At 42.1% G+C, this 25838-nt stretch overlaps 1 protein-coding gene across 2 annotated transcripts in view; it reads left to right on the top strand.

The window, feature by feature from the left end:
* LOC138674228 (hippocampus abundant transcript 1 protein-like) overlaps positions 1–14394 on the top strand; it is a 46097-nt gene extending 31703 nt beyond the window's left edge. For both annotated transcript variants that reach the window (XM_069762128.1, XM_069762134.1), the window contains exons 4-12: positions 355–482; positions 604–718; positions 2342–2560; positions 4280–4393; positions 4559–4630; positions 5089–5201; positions 11001–11098; positions 11742–11896; positions 13057–14394. In XM_069762128.1, coding sequence (XP_069618229.1) covers positions 355–482; positions 604–718; positions 2342–2560; positions 4280–4393; positions 4559–4630; positions 5089–5201; positions 11001–11098; positions 11742–11896; positions 13057–13266 — 1224 coding nt within the window. In that variant the 3' untranslated portion in view covers positions 13267–14394. The remainder of the gene's footprint in view (positions 1–354; positions 483–603; positions 719–2341; positions 2561–4279; positions 4394–4558; positions 4631–5088; positions 5202–11000; positions 11099–11741; positions 11897–13056) is intronic.
* Positions 14395–25838: the final 11444 nt, after the last annotated feature.

Genomic DNA, 25838 nt, shown 5'->3' with positions numbered 1-25838 from the left:
CTAATAAAGTGCGCAGTGCCACAGAGTAATCGGGTAAGGCACCAGATCATATCAAGTTCCCCTATAAATCTACACTGATGGCTATGTGCAAGTCTAAATAGCCCTGCACCCAGGCTAAGTGACCGCTAAATCCGGTCAATGATCAAAGGCCAAACAGAAAAGGGGAAAAGACGCTGTAAATAAGCCCATATTAATCCTTACCCACGTATTGGTAACCAGGATATCCCACACGGTGGCCCCAACGCGCGTTTCGCGTCGGCTTCGTCAGGGACTATTTCCACCGCTGTTTTTTTTTTTTAGACCTGTATTTGTAGTTCTGAGAACATTAATTTGTGGTTTTCTTCTATTCTTCAGGGCTTCCTGTCATTTATGTGTGCTCCTCTCATCGGTGCTTTATCAGATGTTTATGGGAGAAAGTCTTTCCTGCTTATAACGGTGTTCTTTACCTGTGCCCCTATTCCACTGATGAGGATAAGCCCTTGGTAAGTGAGCGTGGCACATGTCATCCGATGGCAGATGCCACCCTACAGTGGGGTCACATAGAATGGGATTTGTAGGGGCATGTGCAGGTGTATATGACATCTATCCCTTTTCTCCCTGCAGGTGGTATTTTGCAATGATTTCAGTGTCTGGAGCATTCTCTGTTACTTTCTCTGTGATTTTTGCCTATGTTGCGGACATTACACAGGAACATGAAAGAAGTACAGCGTATGGCTTGGTGAGTAGACTTTCTATTGTTGGCCTGTGTCTTCTAAGAAAATCTGTTACTTGGTTTCTTGGAGTGTGATTATTATGTAACTCAGGGAAAGTAAAAGGCCTACAGATTAGTTTCATCACTTTGTTTAGGATGTCTTCGGGGTTATTTTTGCTTTTAGGGGGATAAGCTGCTGCCAAAGGTGTCTGGCAGTGGCTTTCCCTGTTTTTGAAAACATGAACGCTCAGCCGAGAGCCCATGTGTATGTTGGAGTCACTTCGATCTGATGAACTGTTCGGCAGACTGCTACCTACTAGATGACCTGTTTAAATTTATTATTTTTATCGTTGGCAAAAAGAAAACAAAAACATGATAACTTTGTTTTGTGCGTCTTCTTTTCTAGGTACTGTCTTCACCACTGCAACCACCACATGGGGACTGAGCTGGTGCTTGGGAAATAACAATTATAACATTAATACGGCATTATTTTTTTCTGAATAAACTTTAAAACTCCTCCAGCAGAACCCTCAGAAAGAAACATTGTTGAGTCTTCTACTTTTCAAATAGCTGGAACTGGATATAGCCACAGTAATCGGAGGTTTCCACTGCTCGGGATGTCAGGCTTAGCATTTCTTACTTGGCTCGTGTTCCTGTGTTCGCTGTACTGTCTGCTGTGTAGGAAGAACAAGAATTCTTTATCTCACAGTAATAAGCAGACTGGTCAGAATACGAGTGGTTAACTAGGAGGGAGTCTGTCAGCAGGTTTTTGCTATGTAATCTGAGAAAAGCATAATGTAAGGGCAGGGAGCCTGATTCCAGCGATGTATCACTGGACGGCTTGGTGTCGTTTTCATAGAATCCCTGTTTTGTCTGATGTAGATGTAGCGCTACAGGGGGTATAGTGCTACGTGATTTCATTGTATGGTATATATCGCGCCTTTTTAGAGTTCTGGATTATTGCAAGAATGGGTTTGGGAAAGCATGGGTTAGGATTGGACCAAATTTTACAAACACCCCACTAATAACTACCCCTTGGCCTGATTTATTTACGGTTTTTACTCTCAAAACTCATCCTTTATTTTGGACCACTCTGTCATGTTGCAACAATCCTTCGGTTCGATCGTCCATTTTGCCGTTATATTCACCCATGTACCCTATCTTGAGTAATCCACTTTATTTCCCCTGGAATAGAGGATTACATTTTCCATTCCTGGTTTAAAAAGGGCAATTTTAGTGTTGCATTTCAGGCAAGGAAACCTATGGCCATGAAAAGAACATCTTCAGAGTCTCTTAACTAGTCCGCCCTTGGGACACTGGAGAATTGGGCAGCTTACGTCTGAGGTTATAGAACAGCAGTCTGTGCGATGTAAACCGAAACGCATCATGACTTATGGCATACTCATAGTATGTAACGGAGCCAGGGGGTTTCTGTGGGCATCCTAATTATTGTATCAATGGCAAAGTGGTGTTTTTAAATGTAAGTGTGCCATAATACCTCCAATAAATGCAGTATTTTTGGGACTTGGAGCGTGCTGAAACTTAATCTAATGTGGCTCTGCGTTCTTTTTGTAATGGAGACTCCTCTGACAGTTGGTGACTTTAATATTTGTGATCATTTACATTTATCGCCATTTCTTGCGTTCACAGGTGTCTGCTACATTTGCAGCGAGTCTGGTTACAAGTCCTGCGATTGGTGCTTACATTTCCACCTTTTATGGCGATAACTTGGTCGTTCTTCTGGCCACCGTGGTGGCATTGCTGGATATCTGCTTCATTTTACTGGTGGTGCCCGAATCTCTGCGAGACAAAATGAGACCCAATTTCTGGGGAGCACAGATCTCCTGGGAACAAGCCGACCCATTTTCTGTAAGACTCTGCTGCTGTCTTTCTTACTACTTTGTGCAGTAGTTCTGGTTATGGTTCCCTACTTGTTCCATGTAGTCGGGTGGATGATAAAATGCATTACTGTGTAACTTTTGCAAAACTTATTTTCTTTTTTTTTTATTTACCAAAAACTAACACAAGGTCAATGATCGTCCTCTATAATGTTGAATTACAGCCAAAGCAGAGTCGTATGTAGCCTAGATCTCACTAGTGAGTACAGGCTGCATGGAGTAAAATAACATTACCGTAGGGCAGATTGTGGCATGTATCCTGGGCATTTACACAGACCGGCCCGTGACATGATAGAATTTTTGATCGGAAATCTGTAAAATACCTGTTTACACGGGCAGACCAGCCATAAGCTGCCCCAGTTCTCGGCAGTGCGAGTCCTGTTCACGATGATTATATCACCCAACATTCATCAGGTGATCAGCAGCCTGTTCACATGGCAAGATAATCAATCACGAGTATCTTTGTTATGCTTTGCTTATATAGTGCTATCCTATTTCACAGTGCTGTACACACATTATCATAGCTGTCCCCGATGGAGCTACCAATCTTCATTCCCTATTAGTATGTATTTGGGAGGAAACCGGAGAACCCGGAGGAAACCCACACAAACTTGTGGGTGGGATTTGAACCCAGGACCCCAGTGCTGCAAGTATCTTGTAGTAGAAATGTCCCTTAGCTCATTAGGGAAATGTTTTATTTTCTGCCATTAGAACAGTCCAGAATGCGTCTTTTTCTTTTACAGGAGCTGCCATCAGTATATTAGACACCTAAATAAAAGGCATATGTTAAAGGTCCTATAATGCTTATTAAATCCAAACTTTGCTTGTAGTATTTTGCTTGGAAATTGTAGAGAAATCCAACCTTGACATGGACACTGCACATCGAACGCTCGTTCCTCTCTCCCCTCTGGTGTCTGATGTACAGGTGCCTCTCTGTGACCGGCCTTCCCCGCCCAAGTCTTTGCACATTTGCCATCGTGACTAGGGGTCGTTTCACCAGACGGGGCGGCACATAGTAAACTCCAGATGATGCTAGAGACGATCCCGGGCAATGCCTGTGCAGAATCTCTGGCATGGAAGGCAGGTCCATCTGTTCGGATCAGATATCGGAGGGCAGCGGCGGGTGGTGACATGGGGAGACCCATGTGAGACCTGGAGGTGCAGTGTCCCCACCCTGCACTTTCCAAAGCATACAGCAAGGTATGGATTTAATAAGCTTTAAGGGGACTTCACACACATGCCTTTAGTTAGGGGTCCAATATCTTGACGACAGGTTTCCTTTAAGAGGCTCACTCCATCAATCAGGCTACAGGAGTTTGGATTTGAAGAAGACATTGCAGTTATTATGTAATAGTCTGAATATAAAATCCTGAAAATGCTGAGCTTAATAGAAGTTATTAGTTTTTTTTTCCCTTTGATAATTGGATCTGGAAATAAGGGAATATTGCCTGGATCGTCTCATGGTTACATCAGGTATGGCGTAACTAATCGGCACATGAACCGCAAGTGTGCAATTTGTGTACCTACTGGCAGCGGAAATACCGAGGTATCGTACCAGTAAGCCGCATAGTGAGGATTCTGCAGCACATAGAATTACTGCAGACTTTGTTAATTGAGCTGTAACCTAAAACCTGATGTGTGTTGTGTTTTTTATTTATTTTCTAAAAGCTTTTTCTCCTTTTTCTTTCAGTCACTTAAAAAAATTGGGAAAGACACCACAGTCCTGCTAATCTGTATCACAGTTTTCTTTTCCTATTTGCCAGAAGCTGGACAATATTCTAGTTTTTTCCTTTATCTTAAGCAGGTAGGTTTTTTCTTTAACTGCTTTCATGATCCTTCGTCCTAAAAACTGGGAGCATGGGGAAAAAATGTGCATTTCCCTTATACAGTCTTGAAATCAACCTATTTTTAATGTCACCATTGGTATATAATATCATGTGGCGGTAATGCTCGTTGTGTCTTGTTGCAGATCATAGGCTTTAATCAGGGTAGCATTGCAGCGTTCATAGCAGTGGTGGGGATTTTGTCCATCGTGGCTCAGGTATGTACCGTACTTACCTTTCTTGCGTTTTATATGGAGGTGTTTATCTTGGTTTATTCTATATCATCCATTATTCGCAACCACCGTGAGGTCACTGTGCCTTCACCTTGGCTTCCTCCAACCTCATGGTTGAGGTCACTTACCCGCTCATCCTTGGATGTGTCTTTTACAGAAGTCTTTACAACCTAACGTCTTGCATACTTAGGTATTATCTTAGGTTGGAGGTCAGGTGTGTATTATAAAGCTAAGGATGACTAGTTCAGCCATGCTGATAGGTGTTGCCAGAGTTGAGGAACGTTTTTCCACTGTGTTTGGAACGTACATACTATGTAGCTGGTCGGTGTCCTTTTCACTCCTTGTCCTACTAAACAATTCTTCTATATAGGCCATCTGAACTCTTTTATTAAAGCCGGTTCTTGTGATATGCTATATGCCTGTTTTCTTTTGTATCTTTTCAGACTGTGTTTCTCAGTATATTGATGCGCTCCATTGGAAACAAAAATACTGTTCTGCTTGGTCTTGGTTTCCAAATGTTCCAGCTGGCCTGGTATGGATTTGGTTCACAACCATGGTACGTATAGTTACTACTGATGAGCAAATGTGCTCTGATAAGGTGTTATCCGACCATGCTCGGGTGCTAACCGAGTATCTTCGGTGTGGTCGAGAAATGTTCCAGTCCCTGCTTCTGTATGTCTCAGCAGCAACACATGAGGGATTGTCTAACAAACAGGCAAAACAACTGTGAGACATGCAGGAGCAGGGACTGGAACATTTCTCGACCACACCGAAGATACTCGGTTAGCACCCGAGCATGGTCGGATAACACCTTACCTGAGCAGGTTCGCTCATCACTAATAGTTGTTTCTAGTAGTTACCTATGTAGGTAAGGTTCCATTGGGCAAGAGTGTTCACCCTCCAAATATCTGTCACATCAGAAGCATATACATATCTGTTTGAGAATGTAAGCCACTGACTGTATGAAAATAAAAACTTAATGAAGAATAAAAACACAAAAATCATAATACAGAGATCAAAGGTATCCAGAGTCTTCAAACCTCATGCTTTTATCATAAGGTTGACCGATTTTTTATTTTTTGTAATTTATTTTTATTTTTTCCTTTAATTTTGTCCATAGCAATCATAATTACATATACAGATTGTTAATGGATCCTCATTTTTTTTTTCAAGGAGTTCTCCAAGAATATCCCCTAAAACATCAATTTTAATTGATAAAGAAACCTTCCCCAACAAAAAAAAAATGTGTGCACCATAAAAACCACTTTGTTTCAAGGATGTCATTGTGCAGATTGGGGGGACAATAACCAGAAATTACCAATAGCAGACACCCTGCATTACCTCTCATTCTACCTGACCGCTGAGGTTGTCACCCTAAGTCAGCAACGCAAGTGGAGCCACCACTCAACATGCTTTGTTCTTGTTAAGCCCTGTCCTAAAACTCCCCACTATTGTCAGTATAGATGGATAACAAGGCCAAAAAATAGTGTGTGTATATCCATTCATATGTGCACACCATCAGCTAGGACATTTATCGTAATGCTTTACTTCCAAGTTCTCCTGAGGAACCATCGTCCGGAGGGAAAATGAGTCCCGATTTAGCACGCGGACTGATCAGTTACAAGGCATGTGCCAGATACGTATTTGAAGGAGTGATTCTTTCTCTCTTGCAGCATATGGATTGCCTTATTACTAGATACATCTACATCCTGTATTAACCAATGATTGTATTGTTGCTGCTCAGCCATGTTATGGCTACCAGCTGTGAGGTTTGTTTCTTGTTATACTGCCATTCTACACAAATTACACCTTTACAAGTGGGTCATCACCCTTAACCTGGCCTATTGAGCAGTCCCTGTCATTGTATGTTAACCCATGAGCCCAACAGCTTATGGTTTTGCAGAGATGTCTAGGACTACGTAGGGTATATCGGGGACAGTCGACATTGGAGTGGGAGTGCCACGTGTGGACAGTTTTAGGGTGCCTTCTCCCACGATCAGCTAGCATTATTATAGGATGATAAAGTAATTACCGTACTTATTAAGGTGTTTGTTTTTTTTTAAACTGGTTTATCTATTTCTTTGGCCCTGTTACCCTTCTATTCTAATATTAGTGGTGCTTTAGGATAGGGTTTAACAAGGACAAACCACATTGAGCGGGGGCGCCACTTGTATTGCTGGGTTAATCCCTTTCTGACCTCAGACGGGATAGTACATCCGAGGTCAGAACCCCCGCTTAGATGCGGGCCCCAGCGGTGAGCCCGCATCAAAGCCGGGACATGTCAGCTGTTTTGTACAGCTGACATGTGCCCACAATAGCGGCGGGTGGAATCGTAATCCACTCACTGCTATTAACTAGTTAAATGCCGCTGTCAAACGCTGACAGCAGCATTTAACTAGCGCTTCCGGTCATCGGGTCGGAAATGAGCGCATTGCTGACCCCCGTCATGTGATCGGGGGGTCAAAGATGCGTCGGCATGACAACCAGAGGTCTATTGAAGATAGGTTGTTGATGCTGGATTGCTGTGAGCGCCACCCTGTGATCGGCGCTCATAGCAATGCAGTAATTCAGCTACATAGGAGCAATCCATGCATTACTCCTATGTAGCAGAGGTGATTGAGTTGTGCCAGCTTCTAGCCTCCCATGGAGGCTATTGAAGCATGGCAAAAGTAAAAAAAAGGAATATTTTAAAAAAATCTTTAAAAAAAAAATATGTACCGTATATACTCGAGTATAAGCCGAGATTTTCAGCCCAAATTTTTGGGCTGAAAGTGCCCCCCTCGGCTTATACTCGAGTCACGGTAGCGGTGAGGGGCTGAGGGCGCTGAGGCATACTTACCTAGTCCCAGCGATCCTCGCGCTGTCCCTGCCGTCCCACGGGCTTCGGCGCTGCAGTTTCTTCCTCTCTTCAGCGGTCACGTGGGACTGCTCATTACAGAAATGAATAAGCGGCTCCACCTCCCATAGGGGCGGAGCCGCTTATTCATTTCTCTAATCAGCGGTGCCGGTGACCGCTGATAGAGAAAGAAGCTGCGGCACCGAAGACAGGAGGGGACAGCGCGAGGATCGCCAGGACTAGGTGAGTATAGCATATTCACCTGTCCTCGTTCCAGCCGCCGGGCGCCGATCCATCTTCCCGGCCGGCTCCTCCATCTTCCCGGCGTCTCTGCTCTCTGACTGTTCAGGCAGAGGGCGCGATGACGCATATAGTGTGCGCGGCGCCCTCTGCCTGATCAGTCAGAGCAGAGACGCCGGGAAGATGGAGGCGCCGGAACGAGACGCCGGGAGCTGCAATCAAGGGAGGTGAGTATGTGTTTTTTTTTCTTTATTGCGGCAGCGGCGGCACAAATTTATGTGGAACATCTATGGGGCACAGTGAACGGTGCAGAGCACCGTATATGGCACAGCACAGCTATGGGGCACAGTGAACGGTGCAGAGCACCGTATATGGCACAGCACAGCTATGGGGCACAGTGAACGGTGCAGAGCACCGTATATGGCACAGCACAGCTATGGGGCACAGTGAACGGTGCAGAGCACCGTATATGGCACAGCTATGGGGCACAGTGAACGGTGCAGAGCACCGTATATGGCACATCTATGGGGCACAATGAACGGTGCAGAGCACCGTATATGGCACAGCTAGGGGGCACAATGAACGGTGCAGAGCACTATATGGTTCACACCTATGGGGAAATATGAACGGTGCAGAGCACTATATGGCACAGCTATGGGGAAATAATGATCTATTTTTATTTTTGAAATTCACCGGTAAATGCTGCATTTCCACCCTAGGCTTATACTCGAGTCAATAAGTTTTCCCAGTTTTTTGTGGCAAAATTGGGGGGGTCGGCTTATACTCGGGTCGGCTTATACTCGAGTATATACGGTGTGTATATATATATATATATATATATATATATATATATATATATATATATATATAATATATATGTATATATGTATATATGTAAGTTTAAATCACCCCCCTTTCGCCCCATTCAAAATAAAATAAAAAAATCGAATATACACATATTTAGTATCACCGCGTTCAGAATCGCCCGAGCTACCAATAAAAAAAAAAAGGATTAACCTGATAGCTAAACGGCAGAGCGAGAAAAAAATTCGAAACTCCAAAGTTACGTTTTTTTGGTCACAAAAAATGCAATAACCGGCGATCAAAAGAACGTATCTGCACCAAAACGGTATAATTAAAAACGTCAGCTCGGCGCGCAAAAAATAAGCCCTCACCCAGTCCCAGATCACGAAAAATGGAGACGCTACGGGTATCTGAAAATTGCGCAGATTTTTTTTTTTGTTTAGCAAAGTTTGGAATTTTTTTTTACCACTCAGATAAAAAATAACCTAGACATGTTTGGTGTCTATGAACTCGTAATGACCTGGAGACCATATTATGACCATAATGGCAGGTCAGTTTTAGCATTTAGTGGACCTAGCAAAACAGCCAAACATAAAACAAGTGTGGGATTGCACTTTTTTTGCAATTTCACCGCACTTGGAATTTTTTTTCCTGTTTTCTAGTACATGGCATGGTAAAACCAATAATGTTGTTCAAAAGTACAACTTGTACCTCAAAAAATAAGCCCTCACATGGCCATATTGACGGAAAAATAAAAAAAAAGTTATCGCTCTGGGAAGGAGGGGAGCAGAAAACTCAAAACCAAAAAAAGCTGGGGTCATGAAGGGGTTAAGGTGACAACCTCTGCTGTCCGGTAGAGAGGTAGTGCAGGGTGTCTGCTATTGGTGATTTCTGTTTATTGTCCTTCCAATCTGCACATTGACTACCCTAGCACACATTTGTTTTTGTTGGGTATTGCTTCTTAATCATTTTATTAAAAGTAATATTTATAAAAAGCTATTTTTGTAAGTCAATTCTCCAAGAGTGTAGTACAATGGTCTCCATCACGTAATTCAAAAGGCAGCAGTCCTAGTCTTGTGCTAGACTGCAGCCTGAAGAAACACCGCTTCTGAGACCTGTGTCTCAACTGACAGAGAAACTTTAGGCTGTGTGCACACGATTTTTCGCATTTTTTTTTTTTCACGATAAAAACGCTTAAAATACACATACATATGCATCCCATCGTTTAGAATGCATTCCGCAATTTCTTTGCACAGCGGAAAAAAACGCAGCATGTTCATTAATTTTGCGGATTTCCCACTATATTATTGCATCGCAGAACCTCCGGAAAAAAAGCGCAAAAAACGCGAGAAATATGCGGGGAAAAAAACGCGAAAAATCCGCATGCGGATTTCTTGCAGAAAATGTCCGGTTTTGTTCAGGAAATTTCTGCAAGAAATCCTGACGTGTGCGCATAGCCTCATTGTAAGCACTCACTGGAGTTTCCAGAGAAGGGCTGTGACAGGAGAAGAGATAAATCTTCTCATCTGACTGTCCATGGAGGTCTGATGCTAAAGACAGAAAATCTTTTGTGCTTAGTCAGCTGTGAAGCCTTTTCTTTTCTGTTACAGTCCTTTTCTGGCATGTCCAGCATGCGTGCTTATGATACCGCTCCTATGTCAGGACTTCCTGTGGAATTGCAGTGTTTTCTAGTAACAGCGTCCCAAGGAAAGACTTGCAATATTAAAAAAAAAAAATGATCCATTTAACCCCATCCTAACATATGATGTACTATTACATGACGTCGAGTTCCTGACTTTGATTCAAACTCTAGTGGCATCATCCCTGTCAGATAATAGCTATGTTACACAGCCATCATCTGCTGCTGTTTACCACTGTGCCCATAAAATCCCACATCAAAATGCAAAATTAATTAACCTGATCAAAACGCAAAAATGATGTTTTTCAGGTCGCAGCAACTTTTCTCAAAAAAATGTAATAAGAAGTGATCAAAATGTCGTACCTATACCAAAAAGGTATCAAGAAAAATGTTAGCACGTCCCACACAAAACAATAAGCAACTGAATAATGAAAACGTTACGGGTATGAGAAAATGGCTTCACAATTGAAAGATAAATCCCCCGTCCCCTTCAGACTTGCATTTTGTTCCTGCAATTTCACTGCTCTTGGAATTTTTTCTTTTTTTCTAGTATGTTAAATGAATGGTGTCATTCAAAACTACAACTTGTCCTGCAAAAAACAAGCCCTCATCTAGCTATGCCCACGACAAATGTTTTCCTTGCAGATTTAAATCTGCGCTTTGCTGGTACTAGGAAATCTTTCTTTTTTGTGACAAAACTGTGTAGAATAAGCGCGACAAACGCAATGTGTGCACAGGCCCTTAATGATATCAATGCCTGACTCAGCACAAGAGTATTGTATGGCATTAGCGGTTTGCTCCTTTCCTTGTATCTTATTCTTTTCTCCTTCTCCTAGGATGATGTGGGCAGCCGGTGCTGTAGCTGCAATGTCTAGTATCACATTCCCTGCTGTCAGTGCCCTGATTTCCCGTAATGCTGAATCGGATCAACAAGGTAGATTTTGTTACCAAAAGTTGCAGACAGTTCAATTGTCTTCAGCTGCACAAAAGAAACGTACCGCACCATTTCACTCCTCTATCTATGCAGGCTTCTATGTGCGCCGTGCTAGTAAATTTCTCCAGATGACTCTCCTAGAAAGATCTGAGCATTGATAGTGTGTGTGTTGCTATTGTATCCACCCTTCACATCTGGTGTGTTAACTAAACCACACCAGGGCTCGCTCACACTGGCGTAGATTCTCCGGTCTCGCGCTCGGTCTCGCGCTCGGTCTCGCGCTCGGTCTCGCGCTCGGTCTCGCGCTCGGTCTCGCGCTCGGTCTCGCGCTCGGTCTCGCGCTCGGTCTCGCGCTCGGTCTCGCGCTCGGTCTCGCGCTCGGTCTCGCGCTCGGTCTCGCGCTCGGTCTCGCGCTCGGTCTCGCGCTCGGTCTCGCGCTCGGTCTCGCGCTCGGTCTCGCGCTCGGTCTCGCGCTCGCCCATTGTCACCATGCTATTTTGTTCTTGCTTATAATCACCAATTTCCTGTTATGTATTAGATATTATCTTGTTCTAAGAAGGCTTGAATGGACTAAAGCACAGAATTTCTTTTACTAAATGTATGTATGATATAACATGAAGATTTTTGTTTGTTACCAATGCAGGGGTTGCACAAGGCATGGTGACTGGTATTCGCGGGTTATGCAATGGTTTGGGTCCAGCACTTTATGGGTTCGTCTTCTTCCTCTTCCATGTGGAACTTGGAGTATTAGTGCCAGTGCCAGATGATAAAACTACAAGCAAAGAACCTGGGCAAGAGGTAAAGCCGTGGAGTAATGTTGTGCCGCTTAGGCTACTTTCACACTAGCGTCGGAATCTCCCTGTCGCAATGTGTCGGGCAGAGATTCCGACGCTAGCGTTAGACGCACTGCACAACGGGTGCAGTGGATGCATTTCTCCGGCGCATCCGCTGCCCCATTGTGAGGTGCAGGGAGGTGGGGGCGGAGTTCCGGCCACGCATGCGCGGTCGGAAAAAGCGGTCCGTCAGGAGCAAAAACGTTACATTTAACGTTTTTTTCTCCCGGCGGTCCGCCACAACACGGTGCAACCGTCGCACGACGGTTGCGACGCGTCGCAATGCGTCGCCAATGTTAATCTATGGGGCAAAAACGCATCCTGCAAACAACTTTTTTTTGCCATAAATGACGCATTGCGACGTCTGGCAAAAAACGCCAGTGTGAAAGTAGCCTTAGTCGTGTGTCAAATAATTGATTGTTACATAGAAGATTTAGAATTTAGTAAAGAATTCTTCCAAGCACACTGATTAAAGCAGGTTAGGAGGTATGGTGTAAAGTCCTGCTGTGAGCGCCAGCAATCATATTTGTCACCTATCCTGTGAGACAAACCTCTAGAAAAAGTTGTTGGAGATTTAAAAATGATAAAAGTAGGAAGCGGCAATAGGATTTTGTCCATTCTTCCCGTGATCACTGACCTTGGCATGCGCCGCACGCACATTTCCAGGCCAGCAATGGGTTGTACTAGTTATAAGAATGTACATGTGATGAACATGTGATGGCTGCTGGACTAATACGGACCACCAAAGCAGTGAGGCTTTTAAAGGGGAGTGAAGGTTGTTTTATTTTATGTCTTGAAGCTCGGTTTACCCCCCCACCACCACAGTTCTAATAAAGCACTGGGGGTAGCAGGGTGCAGGATCGGTAACAGGCACTTTGCTTGAATGAGACTGTGCAAGAAGATAAAATGATGATCAGTGACCTTCAGAAGACAGTCATAGATAGGAAAGGACACTTTCCTGGTCTACCAGTCTAATGAAAGCAAAGCCATTGGCACATAGTAGAGGCGGTTTGAGCCTTCGGTAGGCATTAGATTATGTGCTTTTTTTTGTTTTGTTTTGTTTTGTTTTATTTGGTAGATATTACTAACTTTTGATTTCTTTTGATTTCTTTCCCCTGCTCTTAGGGAGCCATTATTCCTGGACCACCATTTTTGTTCGGAGCAATTGCTGTCCTCCTTGCTTTCCTGGTTGCCTTGTTTATCCCTGAACACAGCAGTCACACCAAAAATGTGGTTGGTGGAAAGCACAACATGGGCAGCAACAGTCAGGCGAATAATCCAGACCGTGGGGGCAGTGAGGACATAGAACCCTTGTTACAAGACACCAGCGTCTGACCACCCTTCGAAACCATCCCTAGGTGTCACCTGCAGTCAGAATAAAGGAGCAATTCTGCTGAAGAAAGAGGTCATTACACAACGGCAACCACGAAATATGGCATTGGATCACCATGCAGATGTTATATTGACGACTTTTTATTTGATTAGTATTTTTTTTTTTTGTCTAAAATATCAGTTGTTAACTATTCACTGCATGGGAGGTTGCATGTGTAGCGGATATCTCCAGCAGTAAAGCAGCTAAAGGTTTGAGATGGTGTTTTCAGTTTATGCTACCTCGAACCTTGTCAGTGCATTTTATATTGACTGTTGACGAAAAAAAGAATCCCTAGATGTTGCAGTGACAGTGACTCCGAATGGTACCATATGCAAAGAGAGACCGTGTTGTTACTCACCCTACAGTGCCTGCTATTACATTTCTGTCTTGTGTTTTCTTTTTTTCTGTTTTCTTTTCTTTTTTTTTTTTGTTGGGGAAAGTGGGGAGAAGACTTGGTTTTGCCTTTCTTGCTGCGTTTTCTAGTAACCTTGTCTTCTGGAGTAACTCTGAAGTTATCTAGAACCTGTTTACAGAGATGTACTAAGATGAACAGAATGCCGCAGGAATCCCCAAACCACCTCTCTGTAATCAATCATGCACCCCAAATATTTAGGCCCACGCTGCTAGGGCGGTGCGGTAGTAGAGCAGTAGGCATTGCTAGCAGTGCTGTGTCCTAAGTAACCTCGACGGATCGGAACGAGCTGCCTCATTGTCACATAAGGCGAGTATTTGCACAGAGAATCGTTATATAAAATTGTATGTATATATAAAAATAAAAGAATGGAAAGAAGAGTGAAGTTATGAGTAGTTAGCGAATATTTATATGGCAGTTTTCTTCTATGTTACATACAAACATAAGCCACTTTCTTCCTGACACATGTTCAACCAGGTCACATTCTGTATTATATATATAATACACGCACATTTATAAAAAATTTTTCTTTTTTGATGATGCACCGAACATTGAAAATAAAATATTATTTGTAATGCTCAAATGCTATTAGTGTGCATCGAATATAAGGGTTGCGTGGTCATGTTAAAGTGATTGTCCAGCTTGGAAAATGAAATGCTTAAAGGATAAAACATATTAATATAGTTGGATTAAAAAAAAAAAATAAAGGTGCCCCAATCTCAAGACATCAGAGTCGGTCCTGCTTCACTTCCATCCTTGTTTTCACGTAAAGAGATTTTCCAGTGTCCTCTCGTCACCACTGATGTGCATTAAGGAGACTGCCTTATTTCTATAGCTAGACCTGCCCTTTCTGTCTATGAAACAGCTGGGACAGCGAATGGGGCTGGCTTAGCTACTGAAATGAATCCACCGTTCAAACACGGCACTGATGATTTGCCCACACAGGAGTCTCTTTAGGACCTAGGATGGAGCAATTGATATTTGGAAAATCATGACGGTTTTCTTAATTTAATGGGGTATTCCCATCTCCAGGATCTCATCCCAATATGTAGTAATGGTAATAATAGGAACTACCTCCAACTATATGTGGTATAGTTCTTCTAATTCGCTGTGTCGCTTCCCCCATGTGCAGTTGCTTAGTTATCCATGGTTATGACAACTCATATAGTGTTGGCTGTGTGGTCGTAATCATGGATACTTAAGCTGCTTAATGCCTGCACATGGGGAAAGCAATAGTGAATCAGAAGAACTATACTACATTCGTAAATATTCGTATATATTATAATAATAATAATCTTTATTTTTATATAGCGCTAACATATTCCGCAGCGCTTTACACACATTATCATTGCTGTCCCCATTGGGGCTCACAATCTAAATTCCCTGTCAGTATGTCTTTGGAATGTGGGAGGAAACCGGAGTGCCCGGAGGAAACCCACACAAACACGGAGAGAACATACAAACTCTTTGCAGATGTTGTCCTTAGTGGGGCTTGAACCCAGGACTCCAGCGCTGCAAGGCTGCTGTGCTAACCACTGCGCCACCGTGCAATTACTACATATTGAGATAGGATCTTGGAGATGGGAATACCCCTTTAAGTATATTAGTAAAGTATAAGCCTTTGGCTAAATTTACATGGCCACATAATTTATTGGTCAAGTCACATCAGCAGCTCCCTCCACCCATCCACAGGTCCAGGTGCTGCCTGCTGTTCACAAGCACTAGTCTGGCCCATAAATTAGACCTTTCTAGAGCATGCTGAGGGCCACGTGAAAAGTAGGCCACTTTGGCTAACATTGATCTGTTTTTCACAGACGGCAGTTGGTCTGCATACACATTTGTGAGAACATACCCATGCACCCATTTTTCAAGCTGGGCAACCCCCTAAAGGCTGCAGTCAGACGTGCATTTTTTGAGCCAAAGCCAGCCTTCCTGCTGGATGCACTTGATCTAAAAGCTGCATATGTGGTTTCAGCCTAGTTGTGTTTTACCTTTAGCTTTGATATAGCCATTATTATGACAACATTCCTAATTTAGAGTGGGTTCACATAGGAACTTTTTTGGGGAATACTCCACTGCAGTTTTTGATGCATTTTTTGTGCCAAAGCTAGCATTAGATCCAGCAAGAAAGCAGTGTACAGTTGTGGCCAAAAGTATTGACAACCCTGCAATTCTGTCAGATAATAATTGACAGATAATTGGCTGCAAGTGTGATTTAGTTATTGCCAACACCTGTTAGGTGCCACAGGTAAGGTACAGGTGCTGTTAATTACACAAATTAGAGAAGCATCACATGATTTTTCGAACAGTGCCAATACTTTTGTCCACCCCCTTTTTTATGTTTGGTGTGGAATTATATCCAATTTGGCTTTAGGACAATTCTTTTTATGTTTTTTCATTTAAGACAAATTAAATGAATATAATAATACCAAATAATTTGTGTTTGCAATCATTTTCAGGAAGAAACTGAGTATTATCTGACAGAATTGCAGGGGTGTCAATACTTTTGGCCACAACTGTACGTCCTTTCTTTATAATTTTCTCTCCTTTTGAATGTTCTCCTGGTTTTGGCTCTGACTGCATCACAAACTTGATGGTCGTGGTCTCCTGAAAAAGCTATGTGCGAAACCACCATTAGGAAGACTTCCTACTTAATCCAGGTGGATGCCAGGAGCTCCCGGCATGTGTAGTTTCGTATTCTCGGTCCAGATATTAAGGTCACCTCATTTATTACACCCCAGCCTTAACTGCTATGTAGAGTGCATTGGACACATATCATAGCCTTCATATAAGAAACTCTTCCTACACTGCTTTGATGAAAGAGATATACAGATTGATATTTTCTTTTTATAGCTCAGTCTTGAGACACTTTGTCGCATTTGTTTTGTTTCTTTTGTTTTGCTTTTCTTGAGAAGATTGAGTGGTTGGATGAAAATATACAGATGTACATGTATTTTTCTGAAACAGACACAGACCATTAAAAGTAAATAAAACATCATTAACGGAGCGCCGCTTTTAATGTTTTATATGTAGATATTTGTAAGAAACATTTTCCCTACCGAGAGGCTGTGTATATCTTGTATTTATAACTGTAACAAGACTCTTGACTGAAAAATATATTGCTTTTATATAAAGGAATATCTATGACTCAAAATGTTTTTTTTTTTCTCTTACATAAGGTATATATTTTGTGAAGTTTTTTTTCCTTCAACGAAGATAACATACATTTTATAATATGCATTTGATTTTTATGTTAACTCTGATCATGATACATAATAAACAAGGCATATTATACTCCTGTTCTGCTCCGTTGTAGCTTTAATTAAAGTGTGGATATGATTTACTTCATGACCAATATCTCTCTTGTGTTTGTTTTTTTCCCACCATAGTTGGGTAGCATTGTGTGGGAGACAAAATAGGGTCTGATTTTGCAAGAAACTTTCAGAAAACACAACTTATTGGCAAGGCATGGGTTTAACAATGACTGACATACTGGAGATACATTAATAGTTTATGGTCCTAATTACGGGACCAAAACATGAAAGCGCTACCGCGACTCCAAACTAATACATAAAACCTACAGAGGATCAGGAGTATACTCTCATGAATATAGATATAAAGATAGAGCCCAAGTCTTTAACTTATAGTATCAAAAACAAATGTTTATTTAACAAGGCTCATTAACAGTACAAAACGGCTAAAAGCCTAAACACAAAAGCACATGACGAGAGGATAGGGGAAAGAACACACACACAAAAAACCCATAAATGTATGTATTTATGTGAGTTCTTTCCCCTATCCTCTCGTCATGTGCTTTTGTATTTTGGCTTTTAGCCGTTTTGTACTGTTAATGAGCCTTGTTAAATAAACATTTGTTTTTTGATACTATAAGTTAAAGACTTGGGCTCTATCTTTATATCTATATTCATGAGAGTATACTCCTGATCCTCTGTAGGTTTTATTGGCAAGGCATGGTATTGTTTCTGGAAAAAAAAGTTTCTTCTCCAATTCTCGACTACAATTATTACTCCTATTAAGGGATTGTGCAAACAAGGGTATTTTCGGTTCTAGTGCGGTCCAACTCATCTAATCCGGTCACCCTTTATTTAAAGAAAAAATGCCCAACCAAAACTGATTAAAGTTGATGCGTATTGATTTTCAGGTCCTGGTCCATCGGTCTTATCCTTAATCTGTGGCCTCTGGACAGTAGCCCTAAGAGCCACCACCGTCCTGTCAGCATTTGTGTCATGGCTCAATGATGACATTGCACCAGGCCGGCTAAACAAAAGAGGAGCTGTGGATGCCGGGAAGTAGAAGGCAGTTCCAAGGCTCCTGTAGTGGCTACAGATTAGTGACTTGGCCGATGGACTAGGTCCTGGGAATCTGTGCCATTTTAAGATTTCTGCAGTTCATTGAATGGAAAAGTGCTGATTAGTGATAAGCGAACATGCTCGTATTAAGGTACCGTCACATTTAGCGACGCTCCAGCGATATAGACAACGATCCGACCTAAACTAGATCGCTGGAGCGTCGCTGTAGAGATGTCAAACACAGCAACTTCAGAACGATGCAGGAGCGATCCAGTGACGTAACGGCGTAACTCACTTATCGTTCTTGCTGGTTGTTAGCTCTGTGAAAAAACATTGCAGGCATCGTTGCTTTTGCTGTCAAACATGACGAATCACGCCGACCAAATAAAGTTCTGGACTTTCAGCTACGACCAGCGATGGCACAGCGGGATCCAGATCGCTGCTGCGTGTCAAACACAAGGAGATCGCTATCCAGGACGCTGCAACGTCACGGATCGTTGTCGTTCTCGTTGTAAAGTTGCTCAGTGTGAAGGTACCTTAAGGCGTTTTTCGAGCTTGCTTGTGTGCCAAGTGTCTTCAATGTGCTCGAAAAATGTTTGAGTCCCCACACCTCCATGTCTCGCGGCTGTTTCACAACTGCAACACATGCATGGATTGCCTGTTCTGACAGCCACAAAACATGCAAGGACTCGAAACATATTTTTCGAGCACCACAAAGACACTGTTAGCACCCGAGCATGTTCATATAGCACCTTATCCCAGCATGTTCGCTCATCAGTGGTGCTGTTTTACACCCTTGGGCAGAAGTGACCTACAGCTCCTATACTTTTAGTGGAGACCTAGTAAGTATGGCGGCTACTTCATACTACAGTTTAATGTAAATTGTGTGTAGAAAATGTCAGCAGTGTGAGTGAGGAATGAGGGGTTGGCATGCTTACCATGGTATGGCCACTGACCTCTAACTGCTGGTCACGAAGTAGGCATGTTATAAAATACTAATCTTGTCAAAAAGTAATACATACGTCATTCAACAATGCAATTCATCTTAAATGTTAGAATCTGTGCATTTTTGTGACCAAAATGCATTAACATTTTAAATCAGGAGTGGGCAATTGATTTTCCTGAGGGACCACATGAGAGACCGTGACTGTTGTGGAGGCTGAGCCAATCAGCTGAAATGAATTCTGCTTAATATTATGTTGATTAGATTATTTTATATTGTATCAGTTAATATTGAGGAGAATTAAGTATTCTCTCATTCACATCCCGCATCCACCAACACCCCCTATTTACATAATATGCCCACAGTATACAATAAGAGCCCACGCAGTCCCCTATATACAGTAGGAGCCCGAACACAGCCCCACTATAGACAATATGAGCCCACACCCAGCCTTTCTATAGACCGCATGAGCCCTTATGTACTGTCTAAACTAGTGGCCAATATTGTGGATACACTTGCAAGTTTTTAATAATTTTCAAGGTTTCTGGAACTTTCGGCGATCTTACTTGCTTGATTACATAATTATATTTATAGCCCAGGCACGCAATCAGTTACTAAAGATATCGGGAGACGTGTTTTTGATTTTATAATTTTGACAAGAAATGCTGGACTTCGTTCTCTGAGTAAAATTCATACATTTTTAGGTATATGTTAACTTTTATGTGCTTTAACCCCTTTACCCCCAAGGGTGGTTTGCACGTTAATGACCAGGCCAATTTTTACATTTCTGACCACTGTCCCTTTATGAGGTTATAACTCTGGAACGCTTCAATGGATCCCCGTGATTCTGACATTGTTTTCTCGTGACATATTGTACTTCATGATAGTGGTAACATTTCTTTGATACCTGCGTTTATTTGTGAAAAAAAGGAAATTTGGCGAAAATTTTGCAATTTTCCAACTTTGAATTTTTATGCAATTAAATCACAGAGATATGTCACACAAAATACTTAATAAGTAACATTTCCCACATGTCTACTTTACATCAGCACAATTTTGGAACCAACATTTTTTTTTTTGTTAGGGAATTATAAAGGTTAAAATTTGACCAGCAATTTCTCATTTTTACAACACCGTTTTTTTTTAGGGACCACATCTCATTTGAAGTCATTTTGAAGGGTCTATATGATAGAAAATACCCAAGTGTGACACCATTCTAAAAACTGCACTCCTCAAGGTGCTCAAAACCACATTCAAGAAGTTTATTAACCCTTCAGGTGTTTCACAGGAATTTTTGGAATTTTTAAATAAAAATGAACGTTTAACTTTTTTTTCACAAAAAATCTACTTCAGCTCCAATTTGTTTTATTTTAAAAAAGGGTAACAGGGGAAAATGGACCCCAAAAGTTGTTGTACAATTTGTCCTGAGTACGCCGATACCCCATATGTGGGGGTAAACCACTGTTTGGGCACATGACAGAGCTCAGAAGCGAAGGAGCGCCATTTGACTGTTCAATGCAAAATTGAGATGGGTCGCCATGTTGCGTTTGGAGAGCCACTGATGTGCCTAAACATTGAAACCCCCCACAAGTGACACCATTTTGGAAAGCAGACCCCCTAAGGAACTTATCTAGAGGTGTGAGCACTTTGACCCACCAAGTGCTTCACAGAAGTTTATAATGCAGAGCCGTAAAACTAAAACAAAAATTTTTTCCCACAAAAATTATTTTTTAGCCCCCAGTTTTGTATTTTCCCGAGGGTAACAGGAGAAATTGGACCCCAAAAGTTGTTGTCCAATTTGTCCTGAGTACGCTGATACCCCCATATATGGGGGGGAACCACCGTTTGAGGGCATGGCAGAGCTCGGAAGGAAAGGAGCATCATTTGGAATGCAGACTTAGATGGATTGGTCTGCAGGCGTCACATTGCGTTTGCAGAGCCCCTAATGTACCTAAACAGTAGAAACCCCCCACAAGTGACCCCATATTGGAAACTAGACCCCCCAAGAAACTTATCTAGATGTGTTGTGAGAACTTTGAACCCCCAAGTGTTTCACTACAGTTTATAACGCAGAGCCGAGAAAATAAAAAATATTTTTTTCCCACAAAATTTTTTTTTTTTTGCCCCGTTTTGTGTTTTCCCAAGGGTAACAGGAGAAATTGGACCCCAAAAGTTGTTGTCCAATTTGTCCTGAGTACGCTGATACCCCATATGTTGGGGTAAACCCCTGTCTGAGCACACGGAAGAGCTCGGAAGGGAAGGAGCACTGTTTTACTTTTTCAACGCAGAAGTGGCTGGAATTGAGATCGGACGCCATGTCGCATTTGGAGAGCCCCTGATGTGTCTAAACAGTGGAAACCCCCCAATTATAACTGAAACCCTAATCCAAACACACCCCTAACCCTAATCCCAACGGTAACCCTATCCACACCTCTAACCCTGACACACCCCTAACCCTAATCCCAACCCTATTCCCAACCGTAAATGTAATCCAAACCCCAACCCTAACTTTAGCCCCAACCCTAGCCCTAACCCTAATGGGAAAATGGAAATAAATACATTTTTTTTTATTTTTCCCTAACTAAGGGGATGATGAAGGGGGTTTGATTTACTTTCATAGCGGGTTATTTAGCGGATTTTTATGATTGGCAGCCGTCATACACTGAAAGACGCTTTTTATTGCAAAAACTATTTTTTGCATTACCACATTTTGAGAGCTATAATTTTTCCATATTTGAGTCCACATAGTCATGTGAGGTCTTGTTTTTTCGGGACGAGTTGACGTTTTTATTGGTAACATTTTCAGGCACGTGACATTTTTTGATCGCTTTTTATTCCGATTTTTGTGAGGCAGAATGACTAAAAACCAGCTATTCATGAATTTCTTTAAAAAATAGAATTTATTAAAAATAGTGTTTTAAAGCTACAGTCGTCACTTGATCCTTTCAGTATAGGTCCTACAGGCTTTAATTTCTTTACAAACTATTGAGAATTTTTATTTCTTGTATTTTATTTAACCCCTTTCTGACATCGGACGTACTATCCCGTCCATGTGGGGTGGGACCCTATGACCATGGACGGGATAGTACGTCCAGCGCGATCGGCGGCGCTCACGGGGGGAGAGCCGCCGATCGCGGCCGGGTGTCAGCTGCCTATCGCAGCTGACATCCGGCACTATATGCCAGGAGCGGTCACGGACCGCCCCCGGCACACCGCGATCAAAGATGATCGCGATGTGCCGGCGGTACAGGGAAGCTTCCCGCAGGGAGGGGGCTCCCTGCGGGCTTCCCTGAGCCCCCCGCAGCAACGCGATGTGATCGCGTTGCTGCGAGGGTCTCACCTCCCTGCTCCCTCCAGCCCCGGATCCAAGATGGCCGCGGATCCGGGTCCTTCAGGGAGGGAGGTGGCTTCACAGAGCCTGCTCAGAGCAGGCACTGTGAAGGCTGCAGCGCTGCATGTCAGATCAGTGATCTGACAGAGTGCTGTGCAAACTGTCAGATCACTGATCTGTGATGTCCCCCCCTGGGACAAAGTAAAAAAGTAAAAAAAAAAAATTTCAAATGTGTAAATAAAAATAAAAAAAATTATTCCAAAATAATGAAAAAAAAAAAAAAATTATTCCCATAAATACATTTCTTTATCTAAATAATAAAAAAAAAACAATAAAAGTACACATATTTAGTATCGCCGCGTCCGTAACGGCCCGACCTATAAAACTGGCCCACTAGTTAACCCCTTCAGTAAACACCGTAAGAAAAAAAAAAAAACGAGGCAAAAAACAACGCTTTATTATCATACCGCCGAACAAAAAGTGGAATAACACGCGATCAAAAGGACAGATATAAATAACCATGGGACCGCTGAAAGCGTCATCTTGTCCCGCAAAAAACGAGCCGCCATACAGCATCATCAGCAAAAAAATAAAAAAGTTATAGTCCTGAGAATAAAGCGATGACAAAATAATTATTTTTTCTATAAAATAGTTTTTATCGTATAAAAGCGCCAAAACATAAAAAAATGATATAAATAAGGTGTCGCTGTAATCGTACTGACCCGAAGAATAAAACTGCTTTATCAATTTTACCAAACGCGGAACGGTATAAACGCCTCCCCCAAAAGAAATTCATGAATAGCTGGTTTTGGTCATTCTGCCTCACAAAAATCGGAATAAAAAGCGATCAAAAAATGTCACGTGCCCGAAAATGTTACCAATAAAAATGTCAACTCGTCCCGCAAAAAACAAGACCTCACATGACTCTGTGGACCAAAATATAGAAAAATTATAGCTCTCAAAATGTAACGCAAAAAATATTTTTTGCAATAAAAAGCGTCTTTCAGTGTGTGACGGCTGCCAATCATAAAAATCCGCTAAAAAACCCGCTATAAAAGTAAATCAAACCCCCCTTCATCACCCCCTTAGTTAGGGAAAAATTAAAAAAATGTATTTATTTCCATTTTCCCATTAGGGCTAGGGTTAGAGTTAGGGCTAGGGTTAGGGTTAGGGCTAGGGTTAGGGCTAGGGCTAGGGCTACAGTTTGGGTTGGGGCTAAAGTTACAGTTAGGGTTTAGATTACATTTACGGTTGGGAATAGGGTTGGGATTAGGGTTAGGGGTGTGTCAGGGTTAGAGGTGTGGTTAGGGTTACTGTTGGGATTAGGGTTAGGGATGTGTTTGGATTAGGGTATCAGTTATAATTGGGGGGTTTCCACTGTTTAGGCACATCAGGGGCTCTCCAAACGCGACATGGCGTCCGATCTCAATTCCAGCCAATTCTGCGTTGAAAAAGTAAAACAGTGCTTCTTCCCTTCCGAGCTCTCCCGTGTGCCCAAACAGGGGTTTACCCCAACATATGGGGTATCAGCGTACTCAGGACAAATAGGACAACAACTTTTGGGGTCCAATTTCTCCTGTTACCCTTGGGAAAATACAAAACTCGGGGCTAAAACATATTTTTTGTGGGAAAAAAAAAAGATTTTTTATTTTCACGGCTCTGCGTTATAAACTGTAGTGAAGCACTTGGGGGTTCAAAGTTCTCACAACACATCTAGATTAGTTCCCTGGGGGGTCTAGTTTCCAATATGGGGTCACTTGTGGGGAGTTTCTACTGTTTAGGTACATTAGGGGTTCTGCAAACGCAATGTGACGTCTGCAGACCATTCCATCTAAGTCTGCATTCCAAATGGCGCTCCTTCCCTTCCGAGCTCTGCCATGCGCTCAAACGGTGGTTTCCCCCAACATACGGGGTATCAGCTTACTCAGGACAAATTGGACAACAACTTTTGGGGTCGAATTTCTCCTCTTACCCTCGGGAAAATACAAAACTGGGGGCTAAAAAATAATTTTGGGGGGAAAGATTTTTTTTTTTAATTTTCACGGCTCTGCGTTACAAACTGTAGTGAAACACTTGGGGGTTCAAAGCTATCACAACACATCTAGAGGAGTTCCTTAGGGGGTCTAGTTTCCAAAATGGTGTCACTTGTGGGAGGTTTCTACTGTTTAGGTACATTAGGGGCTCTGCAAACGCAATGTGACACCTGCAGACCATTCCATCTAAGTCTGCATTCAAATGGCACTCCTTCCCTTCTGAGCCCTCCCATGTGCCCAAACAGTGGTTCCCCCCACATATGGTGTATCATCGCACTCAGGACAAATTGGGCAACAAATTTTGGGGTCCAATTTCTCCTGTTACCCTCAGGAAAATACAAAACTGGGGGCTAAAAAAATAATTTTTGTGGGAAAAAAATTTTGTTTTATTTTTACGGCTCTGCATTATAAACTTCTGTGAAGCACTTGGTGGGTCAAAGTGCTCACCACACCTCTAGATAAGTTCCTTAGGGGGTCTACTTTCCAAAATGGTGTCACTTGTGGGGGGTTTCAATGTTTAGCCACATCAGGGGCTCTCCAAACGAAACATGGCGTCCCATCTCAATTCCAGTCAATTTTGCATTGAAAAGTCAAATGGCACTCCTTCGCTTCCGAGCTCTGCCATGCGCCCAAACAGTGGTTTACCCCCACATGTGGGGTATTGGCATACTCAGGACAAATTGTACAACAATGTTTGGGGTCCATTTTCTCCTGTTACCCTTGGTAAAATAAAACAAATTGGAGCTGAATTAAATTTTTTGTGAAAAAAAGTTAAATGTTCATTTTTATTTAAACATTCAAAAAATTCCTGTGAAGCACCAGAAGGGTTAATAAACTTCTTGAATATGGTTTTGAGCACCTTGAGGGGTGTAGTTTTTAGAATGGTGTCACACTTGGGTATTTTCTATCATATAGACCCCTCAAAATGACTTCAAATGAGATGTGGTCCCTAAAATAAAATGGTGTTGTAGAAATGAGAAATTGCTGGTCAACTTTTAACCCTTATAACTCCCTAACAAAAAAAAATGTTGGTTCCAAAATTGTGCTGATGTAAAGTAGACATGTGGGAAATGTTACTTATTAAGTATTTTGTGTGACATATCTCTGTGATTTAATTGCATAAAAATTCAAAGTTGGAAAATTGCGAAATTTTCATAATTTTCGCCAAATTTCCGTTTTTTTCACAAATAAACGCAGGTACTATCAAAGAATTTTTACCATTGTCATGAAGTACAATATGTCATGAGAAAACAATGTCAGAATCACCAGGATCCATTGAAGCGTTCCAGAGTTATAACCTCATAAAGGGACAGTGGTCAGAATTGTAAAAATTGGCCCGGTCATTAACGTGCAAACCACCCTTGGGGGTAAAGGGGTTAAATTTAATTTTTTAACTGAATAATTATAAATGTCTGTTTTGAGCTCACAAGCTCCTGAATGATTGTTTTTTTTTTTTTAGCTTTTAATCATGCCAGCCACATAGAGGTCTGATTGGTCTCCAAGAAA

The sequence above is a fragment of the Ranitomeya imitator genome, chromosome 1 (genome assembly GCF_032444005.1).
Source record: "Ranitomeya imitator isolate aRanImi1 chromosome 1, aRanImi1.pri, whole genome shotgun sequence".
Classification (NCBI taxonomy): domain Eukaryota; kingdom Metazoa; phylum Chordata; class Amphibia; order Anura; family Dendrobatidae; genus Ranitomeya; species Ranitomeya imitator.
This window is presented reverse-complemented; position numbering and strand designations above follow the sequence as displayed.